The sequence below is a fragment of the Trichoplusia ni genome, chromosome 2 (assembly GCF_003590095.1).
Source record: "Trichoplusia ni isolate ovarian cell line Hi5 chromosome 2, tn1, whole genome shotgun sequence".
Classification (NCBI taxonomy): Eukaryota; Metazoa; Arthropoda; class Insecta; order Lepidoptera; family Noctuidae; genus Trichoplusia; species Trichoplusia ni.
Genome location: NC_039479.1, coordinates 6,949,922 through 6,968,591, shown reverse-complemented (window position 1 = coordinate 6,968,591; position 18,670 = coordinate 6,949,922). Strand labels below are relative to the sequence as shown.

Genomic DNA, 18,670 nt, shown 5'->3' with positions numbered 1-18,670 from the left:
TCTTCTTCCAAACCCCGCGTATCTGCCAAGATCGTGACATACCATCTCCAGGGACGCCGTGGACGACGAAGTCCTGTATCCGGCGTTCAATGAATTCTTCAATAACTCCCTTATAAATCGCAGCTACTTAATCATGTTTCTAAGATGGATTACGTCACAATTACCTAGTAACCGTTTGATCCTATTTTAGATCTATTCTATTTATTATGACTCATATCAATCTAGTTCGTGGTAATCCGTCAACAACGATTTTAAATGACAATAAGCTATTTGTCATCAATCAAAATGAAATCACTTTATTATTCAACAATATGAAGACCTCTTAGACGAATATAGCCAGTTTTATTATTTTTCTATTATCATAATTCATGTTTAATCCGAAAAAGTTTTGATAGAACTTATTATCATATAGATTACCTCGTAAAGTGAGACTGTTCTGGTGGAGAAGCGAGAAGGCACACTACAGAGCATATAGCTGCGTCTCCCTTTCGCAACAACAAATTTACTTTGAACTCCTATCTCTTAGAGTGAAACTTGTTAATAGGCCACCTGAACATAAAAAATCAAAAATGGCCGAATATTACACAAAATAAAGAGCCTTTGTAGCGTCATTCATAAATAAGTAATAACAATTACTAGACTGTGTCAAACTTATAAATAATTATCAAAGTAATGTAGTCTATTCTAATTTACTGAATAAGTGCGTAATTTTATTCTTATTAAAGTATTACCACTAGAGCTTATAAGTCGATTGCAAGGTTTACAGATGTGTGACGTCATAGCTCCTAATTTGGGAACCAGTCGTGAGTATTGCCGTATTTGTTCAATTCATAGAGAAACAGTGGATATACACGGTAAGCAGACCCTCCGGCTTAAGGCATTGTAATGGTAGATATTTACAAGTTATGGTCAGGTTGTTGATTTTGAGGTAAATTGAAACTAAAATGTACCTACGTAGTTTTCGTGTAAGACTATATTTTGAAAACGCTTAATTAAAATCTTGTTCGTATGCAATTGTAAACTTTCACATGAAAAAAGATGATGCTAAAAGTTCAAATCAAACAAAAAAGTTAACCTCTTAGTTGTAGCAGCGAATTGGTCCCATGAAATCCTACTTCATTAAACTATGGTTAAGCAAACTAAGAACCAAAACAGTATTTCCACTTCAAATATTTAAATACGCGGGATTTTTCAACGAATCCGTGAATAATCAACACAATATAACAATAGAACAGTTATAATACGGAAACACTTGTACAGGCCACAGTAAAAATGGTACAGAAGGTGTGTTGCAAAAAATATCCAATGTGGATATATATTGAAGAATCTCTGAAATGATAAATAGATGACCATGAATCATAAAAGATAAAGTTTGACTTAATTTTAACGAACAATAAGTACTTATTTATACATCGTAAAAAATACGATGGTTTTTGCAGGCTTATTGAGTACCTAGCGGTTATTACAGCCCTACTAGATACATGCATTGTAAACCGTCTATTAATACGTTAACATTATAAATTGATGGATTTTAGTTTCACAAACATTCAAGTCACATGTCATGCACAAAACTGAACCATTCCATTAAACCCTCCGATTAACCTCTGATTAAGTAGATCAAGAAAAGACGTCCTACTATGACTCTATCTTTACAATACTAGTTAATATTTCTGTTGTGTCCACTAATCAGTCATATCCTGGTGTTAAACCTTCTGTTCTACCTTCATACTCCAATGACCACCAAGTTAACTAAGATGAAGCCAGCGATATGCTACTCTGCTTCCTCGAAACGTGACTCAGAGAGATTGGATAGTCACCGACTTAATGATATTTAATTATTGTAATCAATGTACATGTGTCTGGTATTATACCACCATAACGATGAAGGTATTAGGTACTCTATAAATGTACTTTGATCAGACGACACTAAGACGAAGAGATTGTTGTTAAAAAGATCATACAATTCTTAAACTGCTGATAGTTGCTAGGTTAAACTGATATTCACGATTAATCATACAGAATACGAAATAAAACTGCTAATGAAGCAGCAAAATACAATGAGAGAAAACAATACATCATCAGGTGCCATAATGCCCCGAAGCGGAACCCGAGCCCTTTGTAAACCCGCGCCATTTTATACACAAACAATAACCACAAGCAACAAACATCTTTAATTACATTTTTTAATCTAAAGGCAACGGCAAGCCAACCTACAGCCTCGTTCGTTGACTCGCAGATAGAAAGTTGTTAATTAAGAACGCGGGTGATTGGCGGCCGATTGTGTAACCGTACGCAACAGATCAACCATGTGGCAGAATAGGGAAATGCCTTTGCCGAAGAAAGTGGACACGTAGTTATATTATTGTGCAACGTTACCATAATGTTTAGATTTACACAACCGGTTTTTATGCAAAACAAATAAATGTTACTACTGGTTGAGTTGTGCTGGTAACAGAAAAACGTTTAGTTTTTGTTTTGTATAGAAATAATTAAAATCGAATGGATGAATTCTTTTTATAGAGTTAAGTTGCAACTTCTTAAGAAAAGACTTTAATTACCGACGCTATATTAATGATTGAAATGGCTTTATAACCATAAAACATACGTTTGCCGTATCGAGAACAACCATCTCGAAAGTGGGACACAATCAATTGTGTAATTGCATTTTCACATAAATATAAATCCATTAAATGCAAACAGCTTGTGAATGAGAAGTGATTTATTGGCCGGGATCATATTGCAACGGCAAAGCACTTAAATGTAGCAGATGGCGTACTTATGAAGATTGATAGGACTAAGTGCATGTGGACATGTTAGTGTGACAACGTCAATTATAATTTAGTTTAACGTCATCTAGGATGTTAATGTTCTGTCTGGAAACCACTTGGTTGGGGTCATCGTGTCGCATTTGTTTTGCCTGTTTTCGCAAGCATATGACATTAATAGAGCATACACTGTTACATGTGGAAGCAGGACGCTCGATAACATGATTTATATCGCTGTCTCGCTTTTAAATTCGCCATATTCTTACAATTAGAAGTAGTGGGAAAGGGTCCAGATGATTTTTCTTGCGAATAGGTTAATTTGTTAACGATTCTGTTTATGTGCATAAAATGTTGATTATTTGTTACTTATCGGCACATTCTTAAAGAATCTTAGACGAAGGTTTTATTAATTTTCCAGGAGATGAACATATCTACCAGTGAACTGTTATTACTGTTAAAATGTATAACGTCTTGTTTAGCGCCATTATCTTTTGTAACGTTACAATTTGCCTTCTAAATTGATACCGACTAGATAAACACGAAATAATTTAAATGAAATCAGAAGCTAGAAAGATTGGTTTATAATCATAACAATAACTTATCATTTATGGCCATAATAAGCTTTAATAACAGAAATAATGTCAATGACGGTAACTCTATGAGTCTCTATGATGTTCTAATTTTATACAGAGAACGAAATCATTATGGCAAAGGCATTTCACTGGGCTGCCTAATTGACTTGGATTACACAATCAAGTGCTGTTATTTTTTATGGTATTATTTGTGGAAAAAACTATTCGAAATGAGGTCATCGTTGTGTACTCGCCATATAGATCGGTAATTAACTCTGTTAATAGACTTTACTCGGTTGCTCTAGTGGATAGATTTTCTTGTGAAGAATTCCAGTTAGGAAAAAACACGCACGCGGCGACCGTTGCGACTGGAAAGCGTAAAATGGCGGCTCGATCGTAAGAGCGGACATATTGTTACCGATCAATTGTTTATTATTATGATTTACAGTGAAATTTGATACGATAACATCGTTTTTGTGCGAATGTGAGTTTGCAAGACGATGAAATAGACAGCCCGTGTTTGTTTACTGTGCTGATGAATCTCTTAACGCATAAGCTGTTTTTGTAAACATGGTCTAAGACTATGTTTACAAAAACGGCTAGATCATAAGTTTAGTCAGCAACAGATCTTACGAGTATGTCAAGAAAATAAACTACATTTAATACATCTTTGGTATATTATTAAAGTTACTTAATACCATGCCTCAGGATTGACACCCATAAATCCTCACTGTATTGTAGTGGTATATTTAAGCGTTCTCACCATGCTGATTAATTTGATGATGATTGTAGAATATTTATTTTTTACGTTTTTTGTACCGAACTGACATTTCCATACATTTTAGCGTTTTCTATTGACGCTAAAGTTTAATAAAAATTCCTGTCGGCAATAAAACTTTATTCGGATACTACACTTTCTTAAATCTTTTACAATAATCTTTAAATTGTACATCAAGCGTAGATGTATTTCCGATGCTCCCGCCAGAATTGCCCGTCATGATTTGTCCCTTTCGCTTCCCGCCAATTTTTCATATAATTTTTTCTGTTCTTTTAGATTTTTTTTAATATCCAGACAGCCTCATTCGCTCACGCACCCGAATTAGTCAAATGACCTTCTAAAATCATTAAATTTAATTTCGTGCCTTACAAAAGATCAAAGAAATGTCTCTTGTCTAGTATTATGATATGGATTCTTCTACATAAACGTTTTCTTAGTAGTATTCAATAGCACTGTACATACTAACTGAATGACGTACCTAAATAAGTATCATCATCAAGAAAACACGATTATTTCACTCCTTTATAGTCACGTAATATAAATTATGTCTCTATCAACAACATGCGTACGACTAATATTGTTGTTTTCTCGGCTTTCGACAACATGAATGAAATTCATTTGATCTCTGTAAATAAATAAGCAACGCTTAGCATTTAGAAAACAAACCTCCATTACGTAAGAAATACCTTAAGTTGAGTCTCAGACCTACCTGACGCACAACAATTTATGAGAAGCGGTCGAGCCCTTTTGGAGGAGTTCAATTACGTACACCATAACACGAAAATTGTGTGTAACTAAATGGTAACTAATACATTTTTTTTTAAACATATAATTTAATATAATTCATCCATTTTTAAAACATTAATAAATGTCAGATGATTTCCCGCCACAATTTGACATTACATTTTAATGTTTTTTTTTTCATAAAAATGCAAAGGAAACTCATTAAACTTCTGTATCGATAAAGAGATGGCCTTGTCATCTAGTCTAGATGTTAAAAGTGAATGCTGATAGACTATTGTTAAACTTGAACTTTGCTAATGGCGGCCGGGTCATTGTATCACATTTGCATGTTAAGTACCGGTCTCTTTTTATTATAGCTTATTGTTTCGTATAATTACTAGCTATGATTTAGTGACATTTTGCCAGTATTACGGTTTTCTAAAATTATATTTTAATGTTTTTTTACGAAAACATGTATCAGGTTTTTTTTTATTCTATCATGTTTCTATTTTTCTTAGTCTAAGTTATGCTTGACTGATTTGGACATCAAATCTTGCAAATTGTAAGTAAGTCGTGTACCTCGTCTAAAAAAAAAAAGAAAAACAAAACAGATAATTACGTAACGTATTTTATTTATAAAAATATATAACGATGACGCATCTTCGCATAAATGTGGTCATTGAGAAAAACAACTGTGATAATATCGAACAATGAAACTCTCTTGAACAGTACAGTTAACCACACAAGTTTTGTAACACTTTTATAGTGATACTACCCTTATTCGTAGTTGGTTAGGGTTGATTTTTATAAGTTGGTTTTGCGTACGGTTGACTGTACAAAAGATTTGAGACTGTTGTGATAACCTGTTTGTCTTTTTCGCGAACTTAACCTTGGAAATGTTATCAAAGCAGTTACAGAAAGTTATACTAAAATCGACTCATAATCAGTCTTTATTTAGGTAAACGAATAAATACGTTTATATTTTGAAGAGTTTAAGTATAGTCTTGTGGGGGAGACTGTTAAATCAGTAGACTTGAGCAAATTACTATAATACACAAGATTTCTTACGTATAACAAGAAATCGTAATTATAAATTGCTCTTTGAGTTATTAGACAGGTGTGTCTCTGTACTTACAGATAACAAGGTAAAGAAAAATCTTATCTATTTAAATAACAATCTTGACTTTGCTGCCATATTAATAACTAATCACAACGAACATTTAACGTAGCAACCCTATCACACTTCACGACCGATAAGATAAATATGAAATTGCAAACTTAATTTTACCGATAAATCAATTCACTATCCAAACAATCTTACAATAAATTAAGAGGTAACAACGGCAACGACAAATTTGTGAAACTTAAAATAATAATCAAATCAGTGTCCGTTATCTCGTAATTACTGATAACACATTTCGTCATACACTATTAGCACTGTCTTTATCACTTCACATTCTGAATACACCGAATTTACTGTCTCTGAATGGAGCGTTCAATAATGCGGACAAACTGAGGCCCACGACCTTCCTCGTGTCCTTAGGAGCAATGACTCCGTCGTCCCAAAGTCTAGCGGTACTGTAGTAAGGCCGACCTTCCCTCTCGAACAACGCTTCCAAAGGAGCTCTCACTTTTTTGTCGTCTTCATCAGTCCACGGTTTCCCCTCCCTCAGTGCCTTCTCTTTAGCAACAAGCGACAAAACTGTAGCCGCTTGGGGCCCACCCATAACTGATATCCTAGCATTCGGCCACATGTAAAGGAAGCTAGGCGAGTACGCGCGTCCGCACATTCCGTAGTTTCCTGCTCCAAAACTACCACCAACTAACACGGTTATCTTTGGACCTTTGAAGCAACTGACAGCTGTCACCATTTTAGCTCCGTTTTTAGCAATACCACCGGCTTCCGCGTCTTTACCAACCATAAAACCAGTTACGTTTTGCAGGAATAGAAGGGGAATCTTTCTAGCTGCGCAAAGTTGAATGAAATGTGATCCTTTTAAAGCTGCCTCCGACTGTATCACTCCGTTGTTACCGATCACTCCAACAGGGTGTCCGTATATGGATGCGAAACCTGTCACCAGCGTGTCTCCGTAAAGTTGTTTGAATTCATGGAATCTGCTTCCGTCAACAATCCTGGCGACTACTTCGCGGATGTCGAAAGGTCTCTGGATATTAGCTCCGACGATGCCGTGAAGATCGTTTATGTCGAGTGCAGGTTCTTCGACTGTAGTCGTGTGTATACGAGTCCTCTGTTCGCTGTTCCAGTTTAAGTTGGCTACAACATTCCTTGCTAAATGGAGAGCATGTTCATCGTCTTGAGCGTAATGATCGGTGACACCAGAGAGCCGGCAATGTAGGTCAGCACCTCCTAGCTCTTCAGAAGTCACTGATTCGCCTGTAGCCGCCTTCACCAAAGGCGGGCCGGCCAAAAATACAGTCCCTTGGTTTTTAACAATAATACTTTCATCTGACATGCTAGGAATGTACGCTCCTCCGGCAGTACATGAACCCATAACTACTGACACTTGCGGAATTCCTTCCGAAGACAAATTGGCTTGATTGTAGAATATCCTCCCAAAGTGTTCTTTATCCGGGAAGACCTCGGCTTGGTCAGGTAAATGCGCGCCGCCGGAATCCACGAGATAAATGCACGGAAGACGACATTCCCGCGCAATTTCTTGAGCTCTCAAGTGTTTCTTCACTGTCATAGGGAAGTAGGTTCCTCCTTTAACAGTAGCGTCATTAGCCACAATCATGCAATCACGACCGTGAACTTTGCCAATAGCGGTGACGATGCCGGCGCTCGGCACTTGCCCTTTGTACATGTCGAGCGCGGCCAGCGTGCTCAGTTCTAAAACGTCGCTTCCCTCGTCCACCAACCGGTTAATCCTGTCCCTGACGAACAGTTTTCCTCTCGCCGTGTGCCGCTTTACGGCCTCCTCCGAACCGCCTTTGATGGTGTCACCGGTTATCTGCCTCAGCTCGGCGACAAGCTCGTCCATCTTCGCCTTATTCTCTTGGTAGTAAGGGTCAGAACGGTTCGGCTCGGAGCCGATGACGGTAGCATGGTTGTGCCGGCATTGATTCAATCGCCGTATTCCCCTGACTAGTTTGAGCATTTTGAACGTATATTAAGTACAGAATAAAACACGACCGGTCGGCGAGTCGGTGTCGCGCTACTGCCGATAATGTTGTACCGTTATCTACATGATTAACTCGTACAAAAACAAATTCCTCGCTCGGCGACCCTCCCGCGCTGCGATAAAAACTCGCATTATGTATGAAATGATAATGTGCAGTCATTGTTACTCGGTTACTATTTACGTAATATTAACATATAATTAAGATGCTCGGCCGGGGGCATGTTCGCTTATTCTACTTTACGACTTCGCGTAAATAAAGACCGACTGACTACATAATATTGGAGTTGAGGCTTATGACAAGATGTGAAATAATCGTGTCTTCAGATATTTCAACTCAGTTTACTAACTAACATAGAGTAAAGGCTTTATAATGTACTCTAATTTCGAATGTTTATGCAAAAATACAGTACACCTGACTCAAGAATTTATGTCTGTTTATTAAAATTAAAAAAATACACTCTCGTAATACATTTAACATCACATCTATAATGTATTGTATTACTATTGTAATTCGCTTCTTAGGATGGGATACAAGGTTGCCCACTAGCCCAGGGCGCTCATGTTTTCAACAACAACACGCAAACACAATGCGAACACAAATTGTACTCGACTCAATAACATGGATATTATGTAGTATTAGAGAGATTCAGTTCATAGCCTGCAGCGTTAAAAGTACCAGGATGTTAGAGAGTGAAAGAGAAAAATAAACTTTATAAGGGTAGGGAATTCCAAAATATCGTATATTGGTAAAATAAGAGGTACTTGACTGCTATACCAGAGGTCGTAGGTTCGATTCACCCATAAAACAAATGTTTGTGTGATGAGCACAATCGTTTGTTCTGTGTCTGGGTGTAAATTACAATTACATACATGTAGACATATAGTGTATTTAGAAATATATAAGTATGTGTATCAGTTGTCAAGTATTTATAATACAAGCTTTGCTTTTTGGAGACCAGACGGCGTTGCGTAAAAGTTGTAAAAATTAAACAAACATGATGTCGTAGAAAGCTTTGTCAGACCACAAAAAATAATGATTACACGTCAAGTTGTCTTGCAAAAAATGGTCGACAACGGTCCAACTATAATATTGCCATTTGATAAAATTAAAAAAAGAGTATCATTAAAATCCGTCGGACATTGCTCAGTTACTACCGATAATGTTTACTGTTACTCGTTGCAAAAAATCTCATCAGCAAACGATTCCAACTGACTTATAAAATACAGCCCACCAAATTGTACAGGCAAATGTTTAATATTGCAATTTATTGCTGAGCCTAATACCTAAGCTATAAGGTTGGTTTTTAAAATGACTTTTTGCTGTTTACTATTTGGTTGACTGTACCTGCCGTTGGTGAAGATGTATTACAGCTAAATTAATTGCCTTTTAATATCCGTGTCATTGCAAATATAAGATGTTGCTGGTATCTATTATTGTCTTGGTCATTTTACGAACTAAAAGATGATTTTAGCACGACCTCAATCAAGTTGAAAATGATTTTATTTTAATCCTTTTAAATTGCTGAAACTATTTATAAATAAATATTATGTCTATTTTAAATAAAACATTTTGTAAAGCAGTTACCTACAGATTGATTCCTTATTTTTACTATCTTACATTTTAATAAATAGGAAATTAATAATCACTTTCTGATGAATGATAGTTAAGAATTTATACTGTCTTCCGCCATTCACGATGCTGTAAAATATGATTAAAGAAAGGAAAATGACTGAGCACCGTGCCAACGCCGACGGCGATCTATCGATAAATAAACGATTGCAATTGGTCATCTAATCTAATACCAACGAAGTGCAGAAGGACCATCCAGCTTTAATATTACATTTAATTTGAACATTGATATCGATTTTATTCAGATATCGTCGAGGTCTCTTCACAATAGAGTTAAAAATAAAAAGAAAAAATTGTAATTAGCACGTCAGCTAGATAAAAAATACGTGTTTTATTTTGGTAAAGTTTTAAGTCAAATACACAATTTACCGAGACGAGTAAATAAAAGTAAAATTTTCTCTATGTCAAACGAGACATATCGTGACACAGATCAATATATCATACGTAGAAGCGACTCGTAACTGTGAAAAGAAAAAAAAGATAAAATAGAATCGTTCATAGATAGAAAATATTAACAGTTTAACATAAGTGCGTTTAATTGACTGTGTCCAAATCGCAAGCAACTACCTGCTAAATGTATACTTGCTTATTCAAACTTGCGTTGCCTATTTCTTGTAGGTATAACGATCGGCTCAAATTAAGTATAGAAAATTATGTTACTTTGGAAAAAATGTTAAAAGAACCAGATCTGTAAAATTAACAACCAAACTACACGATTTAAACATCTTCTACTCTCAACTAATCTCCAAAGACTATTCACAGTTAAACTTCTTATTCCTTTTTACTGTGAGCTAATAGGCGTGTTGCGCTCGCGCAGGTTGAACGACACAATCGTTTCACTTTCCACGGCGGCCGCGAGGTGGCGACACTTTCCTTGACATGTCGCTAATCTGCGCTGACACGGTCCTCAGCTGAATTAGATTGATCACTTAACATAACTTTAAGACGTTCTTTAAAGTCTATTAGATCTGTTTATAGTTGATGCGTTACATTGATAGATGTCTGAAATAGAGAAACGCGACAAATCTTTTAAACGTTTTTCAATATCTATGCCCCAAATACTGAATAGGAAATTCAAATTGTATGTGTTATTCCTTAATATTAATTACTTAAAGAGATGGATACTTAAAAGCATCTTTAGATGAATTGACGTTTTATTTCGTGGATTTGTCGTTACTTCAAAAATTCCTTAAACCGACCGAGACAGAATGAGTCTTGATGAAGACTGAAGATGAAATGAAGACGGTCGAAGGAAAACACGTCAAAAAACAATATTTAAAAACAAGTTCAAGTTAAATATAGGCGATTTTATCGGACCTCCTTTCCACTGCCCACTTTAGATGTATGATTAATGATAAGTATGTTGGTAATAGTAGGTAGAGTTGCCATTAAAGATTATCGATAAATCCGAGGCGGGAAAGTGTAGTAGTATGATTTAATACAGATTAAGTAATTGTCATTAAATACTAGGTAGTCTAGGGCGTGTAATTGATGATTAGAAGACAGATTTTATCTCACCAATCACCAGATCACCACTGTTATTATGAGACTACTAGTTGAGGCCTGCGGTTTCTTTCGCTTTCTTTGATCAAAGCGTAAAAAAGACGCCTGTAGCCTTCCCCAATCGTTGGACTATCCTTTCTTACCGAGATTAGCGCATTTATGCAAATAAATCAGCTTGTAATATTGTCTAATATATAGATTACTTTTATAATCGACTTATGTTGTTTCTCTTTTGTTTGCAGGATCGCGATGAACAAACCAAATTGGAAATGAAACACAGACAGGAGGAAGACGACTTGTACAGAAAATTCTCGAAACATCGCGAAGAAGAGAACAGAAGAATACGAGATGAAATACAGGTTATTATCTCCTTAATACTTAACCTTCTAAACACTTAGCGAGGAAGCTTATGAAATAGAAAATTTGCAGAATAAGGAATACCTTATTCTGCCTCCGTTCTTTTGCTTTATCAAAGTTTGAACTATTTATCAAAGAAAGTGTTACTACTTTGGATCTTTCCCACATTATTTTTGTCTTCATTTCCATGTTCTCAGGACGAATGGGAGCGTGAACTGGAGAGGCTCACAAACCGGTTCCAGCAAGAGATGCAAGTCAAGAAGAGGAGGCCGGACGCGGAGATCGGAGCCCTGACGCTGCGCCACCAGCAGGAGAGGGCGGACCTGGAGAAGAATATGACCTTAAGGAGGGACAAGAAGAAGGAGAGTCTCACCAGGAAAATGCTGGAGCATGAGAGGTTTGTATTGCGAAAGTGGGGGAACATTAAATAGCTAGACTGGGTTCTCTTTTAAAAAGTTGATCAATCATATTAATCAAGTTCTATTTGTTAGCTTTGCGGACGTGTCTCAAAATGTTTCCATGTGATATAATGTGGAGATTTTGATCTTTCTACCAGAAGAAAGTTCATCTTAAGTTACACTTTGAAACAACCTACACATATTCAGTCATGGAACCGTTGGAACATTACAGCCTTAAATAATTTATATTAAAGACTTGCATTTACAGGATCAATGCTCAGTCATCCTCCAAGTCGAAATAGGCACGATATACAAAGCCTTCTCTAAAAAGCGAAATAAGCTTCCTACTAATGGACGATGCTTACACCCAAATGCGGGCATTTAATGATGATGTTGGTATTCAGGGCAGCGACAGCAGCTCTCGTGGAGAAGCAGAGCCACGAGATGATGGAGCTGATCCAGGAGCGTCGCTCGGAGTACATGGCGGCGTCCTCGCTGTTCGTGGACGGTGAAGAGGCGCCGCCGTACCCCGCGCGCGCGCCGCCGCCGCTGCCGCCGCTCGTGTCCAAGTTCCACATATATACCGATCCCGCTGAGTTCGCTGATGTCGATAAGATTGCTATTTCTGTGAGTTGTTGGTTTTTTAATTGTAATGTTATTTCAGTTTGTTCTAAGTTGAGAAGAAATTAAGATTTTAGATCTTTCATCACGATAACAATTGTGTGAAGTTATTATAGCTACCGTGATAGATACCTGTCTCCGAAACATAAGTTTATCCTTTTATTTTATTGATGTCAATTACAGGCTGAAATTTGAAAAAGATTTAGTTACATTTGGCTTGCGAAACTTTAAGAAAACATAATTGATCATGAAATTACGTTAAGTTATCATTTCAGTAAATTAAGTCGAATATTTAAATAAAAAAATATTAAACGCCTTTTCTCAATTCCAGGTGGCACAAGAAGACCAAAAAACCTTCACAGATCTGGTCCGGCAGCTTGTCGGGCGATGCGCCAGCGACGTGGAGAAGGCGCGGACTATCTTCCGCTGGATCACTGTGAAGAACCTCAACAACATCCAGTTTGACGACAACCTCCGAGGAGACTCGCCGCTCGGCCTGCTGCGGGGCATCAAGCACGGGACCGAAAGTTACCATGTTCTGTTTAAGAGATTGTGCAGGTAAGCTTTCTTAATAAAAGCATTATTCAAAGACATATTGTTGTATATGGCATCTGTGTTGAATTATTTCTGATAAAATTTATAGATACTAAGATTTTTAGACGTGGAATCTGTTCTGCAGTCTTTTTCTAAGTTTATTTCAAATAAATAGAAAGAGAGCCCAATAAACTCGACATTAGGTACCTTATCCTGAGAAGAAACAATAAAAAAAGACTTAAGGATCTCTTGTGTTAAAGTTATGTATCATTTCCCCCTAGCTACGCGGGTCTCCACTGCGTAGTGATCAAGGGCTACAGCAAGTCTGCGGGCTACCAGCCGGGGGTCCGCTTCGAGGACAACAGGTTCCGCAACTCTTGGAACGCGGTGTTCGTGGCCGGCGCCTGGCGCTTCGTGCAGTGCAACTGGGGAGCGCGACATCTGGTCAACGCCAAGGATGCGCCGAAGCCAGGGAACAGAGGGAAGAGTGATAGCTTGAGGTATGACCTATATCCGAAAATGTTTGTTTTTTTTAGATCGAATTTCTATCAAGTAATTAGGAATAAAATTATTTTACTTGACGGCAAGCATCCCAAAGTTTCTTTGTATGAAAAAAGAACACGTTAATATGGTTTGACAGCCTTCAAAATTACTTCACAGAAAATAATCGCTAACGAGAATTGCAATTATAACTCGACGAAAAAAACTTATTTATTCTTAATAGTTCAGCCTTGTCAAAATTAGTCTTAAATGGAACCTAGTATTACTTACAATCAAACATTCTTTTCCTTCAAATATTTCGAATAACAGCCGCACAATACAGTACCTCTCTATACATCTCCACTCCACAACCAAACCTTCAACTAAATCTAACAAATCAACCCACGACATAGATACGAGTACGACGACCACTACTTCCTGACGGACCCCCGCGAGTTCATCTACGAGTTCTTCCCGCTGCAGGCTGACTGGCAGCTGCTGAAGACGCCCATCACTCTGCACGACTTCGAGGAGTTGCCCTTCGTGCGCTCGCTGTTCTTCAGATACGGACTCTACTTCAGCGACCCTAATACTAAGGCTGTCATGTATACCGATTCGACTGGTAAGATATTAGGTACTTTTAGATTATTCTTGTATTTTACTGACTGGTGTCGTTTTAGTAATGTCTATAATCTACATATATAATAATACTAATACCAGCCTATAGTTGGACAAATCCCTTTTCCCGTACAATTGTTTTCAAACTTATGTGTATTAAAACGGTTTAGCTTGTACATGCAAAATAATAAATCTTCTGGCTTGAATTAGATACGTGGACCAATTTTAAAATGTGGGAAAACAGCTTGAGGATGATATAATTTAAAAGAAACATGCTTTTCTGAAAATAATACTGACTAATCTAGCCACGGACTATATTAACCTTAGACCTTTAATACACATCACATAGCAATATACTTATAAATTATAACTCACACAGGTGCGGCGACTATGCGTATAGCCATGCCCGCACACATGCAGAGCTCGCTGATCTTCCACTACAACCTCAAGTTCTACGACACCGAGGGCGACGGCTTCGACGGCGTCAGCCTCAAGAGATTCGTTATGCAGGTACATATGAAGATGCTTATCCACTTCATGTTATGTAATGTATATTACCCCTTACTCCAAGAGGTATCCTTCCAAAACTAGATTATAACATACTAAGAAAGAGAAATCCTACTTCTGCATAACTTTTTTGGGACATGTTTCAAGTCTCACTGGATCTAGTTGCGACTTGCAAGTTGGACAACCCATTTGATATGCGCAGGACAGTAACAAAATAAGACCAGCCGTTGTCAATTTAACTGCTGCCAAAGCTTGTGTATGAGTCGACTCATGTGTTATATGTTAAATATGTAATCGTATTATTTTTCCGCTCATGTTCGACAAACTTATTTTTATCCTGTCGATGGCAACGTATAGTCCTCCAAAGTCTTATACTTTATTTATGATCTTGCTCTGCAGTTGACGTCTGTAATGTGATGTTTCTCTTTCACCCATGTTTTATGTTTTGTTTCTGTGGAAATTATTCTGTCGACATTATCAATAACCTATGTTCTTGTTCGGCAGTCGGTAGTAGGTAACGTGGTATCGTTCCGCGTGCACGCCCCCTGCAGCGGCGCCTTCCTGCTCGACATCTTCGCTAACGCCGTCACGCCGCGCGAGTACCTCACCGGCGAACCCATGAAGTTCAAGAGCGTTTGCAAGTTCAAGGTAAGTACTAGAAAATTTGATAGATGTAAAGAAGTTTGTAAATTGTGGAATGACTTTGAAGAAGAGAAGAACATGGGTTTTTCAACAACCATGCTATCTAAAACTGTTCAAGTTTGCTACCTGTACTCCAACGTTCCTTTCAGAGAAAAAGTTTAAGCTTATTTACAGAGTTCTCTCACACTTAGGGCCAGTTTTACCACCGCCAAGCAAGTTCTCGTTAAATTACTTGGCCGATTTTTTCAAGGTCAATGTATCAAAATGTCTTTTTTTAATCTAGCTGCCAAATAGCGGCTAATCAGTGATTGTAAAACAGGCGCTTAAAGTCACAACCTTAACAATATCATAATTTCAGATATGCTGTGCTGAACTTCAAACGGTGATGGTCCCACTGCCAGACTGTGCGAGCGGGGAGTGGGGACCCACGAAAGCGACCAGACTCTTCGGCCTGGTACCTATAACGCATCAGGTAATATATCATCCAGTTCACTATAAACCAGATGATGAATTTATGAATTACTAGCTTTCGCCCGCGTCGAGGTCGGTTATATCGCGTTTCCAAGAGAACTATTCAAATGTCCGGGATAAAAACTAACCTATGTTCTTTCTCAAGGTCGACTCTATCTCTGTACGTAATTTTATTAAAATCAGTTCAGTGGATTAGACGTGAAAGCGTAACAGACAGACAGACAGAGTTACTTTCACATTTATAATATTAGTAGGGATTGCCGTCCCTTACAAGACTAGAACGGGAACTCGAATGGTCATATGAAATTGTATGTCGAAAAAAAAGTAATCATAATAGTAAAACATGTAAATATTTTCTACAAAAGATGTTTATGACTCTTTTGAATTCACGATTCTTAGTAATGTGTAAAATCCATTTTTCTTCTTCAAGAATTTTAACTGTTGTAAGCAAAGTATTAAGTTATGCGACTTTATAGACACCTCAAAAAACGAATGACTAATGAGTTGCCCATATGACCATATTTTCATTAAAAGCACTCAGCCATGAGCACAATCAGCAACTGTTTATACATGCGAGTACTTACGCAACTCGTGTGACATCAGGAGGCGCTGGTGTTCGCGGGTCGCGAGCTGGAGCTGCAGTTCCGCATGTCGCGCCCGCTGGCGGACTTCATGGCCACGCTGCACAAGAACGGCGTCGACGAGAAGCGCCTCTCCAAGTACGTGCAGCAGAACGTCGCCGACGACATCGTGTCCTTCTATATCACCTTCCCTGAAGAAGGTATGTTGTAACACTTTGTAAGAGGGATTTTACTTATTCAATAGTCGTTATGTAACTTCCAACCTTTGCTAGTGAAAGGGGCACATAAACCGATAAACGAATAACATCAATTATTTGTCTATTATCAAGAACAATTGGTTGGTTTACTGCACGAAATTGTCATCATCCAAATAATATTAGTTAATTTTAATTCAATTCAATTATTTTTGATATGTTCATGTAAAGCAGTGTAAGAAATAATGATCCTGATCTGTGTAATTACAGTATAATTCTTCTGCCACCTTCTTAATCCCCCAAATCCTTCCTTCAGGTAAGAACCTTATTCTTTTAGCCACAGGGTTCATAATCGCATATAATTTCAGGTCAATACGGGCTGGATATATACACGCGCGAGCGCGGCGGGCCCACAGCTATCCACCAAAACGGCTCCACGGAGAAGGAGAAGCATCTCCTCACACACTGCTGCAAATACCTCATCAATAGCAGCAAACGAAACTAGACGACATTGCTAGTGCTTACAGATGTATTATAGACCTTATGATGTTTGAAATAAGGTTCTTAATGTTGAATGCCAAGGATCTTCTTGGTAAAGTATGGGCTGACAGCGCCATCTGTTAGTGCAAAATGGAATAATATGAAGAAAATCATTCTATACATTCAATTCGGGGCGTCTGGTTAATTCCTAAGGTTTTGAAGTTAAGAGAGCATGCTGTTCTTAAATAGTAAATAGTCTTCCAAGGCATGTTATGAAACGCAATTTTAATGATACGGAATAAATTTTTACCGAATTGAATGAAAAGGTTTGACTAAATTCGGCTCGAGAGAGATCATCAGTAAGCACTTTAAGAACTTTGTTAAATATGTGTAAAGCATTTCTTGTATGAAACGTGTTCAGTAGCAGAAGCAATGCAATAGTAGTTTGTAGATTCATATTGTCACAACCGTCGATATCGCGGCGCTAACAGGGGAATTCCATAGTCTGTCTGGATTATTAAAGTAATTATTGATACAAAAATACCAGCAATTTTAATTCAGACCATGAATTCCATAAAATTATTAAGTTCTCAAACTTACTTTGGACGAGGATTAGGTTGAAATTAAATAAAAATCCAGAAAAAGAACGGAAAAGGACACTGGACAAATTGAAAGAAAAACTAGACCCTTGTTGGCGCACGCGCGTTAATACAACCATACACATGTCAATTAAAAAATAAATATACTCAAACCATAGCAAGGTTGTGGAAAAGAGGTGTTCTGTAAAATGTAATGTTACATAAATGTAAGCTATTTTATATGACTTTACCCAAATGTAGATACGTAATAATTTAGTAATAAAATCCGTCCGCTGATAAAAAACATTTATTATAGATTTACGCTAACATATACATAAAACATAATTTGTAAATGATATTATTCGATATTATTTGAATTTAATTAGTTTAAGTACGGAATAAGGTTGTGCGTGAGCAATTTAATTGCTTTTTTTGTACGTTATTTTCTTTATATTTTTTGAATAATTTGTAAAAAAGATTGAACCTTTTCTGTTATGAGATATGCATGAGAGCAGATTATTGTTGTGTTGTTACATTCTCAACTCGTACTAAAAGTTTCGCTACATTAATGAGTTTTTGATATACATTTTACATATAACTCAGATTGCATGTTATATTGCATTTTTGTTTACATTCTCTAGATCTGAAAGCTTAGGACTGGTGCTAGCAAACTGGTGCGCGCCACTTTCATTGATCGTAATTAGTTACAGAATGTGTTGGATCATCTCAACTGTTCGAATTCGAATCACAATTTTAAAAAACGACTTGTCATCGACTAGCCAAGTCACTTGCCGAAGACATCACCTGTTGCAAAGGAAGAAAAACTAGAAGCTCTCTTTGACATCTGCTAATCACCAGCCTAAGCCTTGACATTTTGTGTCTATAAGTATTTCATAACATACGATGGTTAGTACGCTTACTTGTAACATGAGAAATAGATTGCTCTATTTTATTAATATATTTTTATTTACCTGTTAAACGCACAAAATGAAATGTAGCAATTTATTATACTTAAAGCTAGAATAGATTTAACATAACGTTTAATTTATACGACAATATTATTATTTTTATAAACACGATGAATGTATGTAAATT

General features: G+C 37.1%; 2 protein-coding genes across 5 annotated transcripts in view; one reads left to right on the top strand and one right to left on the bottom strand.

Moving 5' to 3' along the window:
- The window catches only part of LOC113505572 (hillarin), a 59,846-nt gene extending 41,195 nt beyond the window's left edge, over nucleotides 1–18,651 (top strand). For all 4 annotated transcript variants that reach the window (XM_026888361.1, XM_026888376.1, XM_026888368.1 and 1 more), the window contains exons 5-15: nucleotides 11,357–11,473; nucleotides 11,669–11,868; nucleotides 12,274–12,496; nucleotides 12,822–13,048; nucleotides 13,306–13,524; nucleotides 13,918–14,126; nucleotides 14,502–14,632; nucleotides 15,134–15,277; nucleotides 15,630–15,743; nucleotides 16,346–16,523; nucleotides 16,886–18,651. In XM_026888361.1, the coding sequence (XP_026744162.1) occupies nucleotides 11,357–11,473; nucleotides 11,669–11,868; nucleotides 12,274–12,496; nucleotides 12,822–13,048; nucleotides 13,306–13,524; nucleotides 13,918–14,126; nucleotides 14,502–14,632; nucleotides 15,134–15,277; nucleotides 15,630–15,743; nucleotides 16,346–16,523; nucleotides 16,886–17,022 (1,899 nt within the window). In that variant the 3' untranslated portion in view covers nucleotides 17,023–18,651. The remainder of the gene's footprint in view (nucleotides 1–11,356; nucleotides 11,474–11,668; nucleotides 11,869–12,273; nucleotides 12,497–12,821; nucleotides 13,049–13,305; nucleotides 13,525–13,917; nucleotides 14,127–14,501; nucleotides 14,633–15,133; nucleotides 15,278–15,629; nucleotides 15,744–16,345; nucleotides 16,524–16,885) is intronic.
- LOC113505602 (probable methylcrotonoyl-CoA carboxylase beta chain, mitochondrial) lies at nucleotides 5,453–8,031 on the bottom strand. The gene has a single exon (XM_026888391.1). It carries the CDS (start codon nucleotides 7,955–7,957, stop codon nucleotides 6,290–6,292), a length of 1,668 nt encoding a protein of 555 aa, XP_026744192.1. The 5' UTR covers nucleotides 7,958–8,031; the 3' UTR covers nucleotides 5,453–6,289.
- Nucleotides 18,652–18,670: the final 19 nt, after the last annotated feature.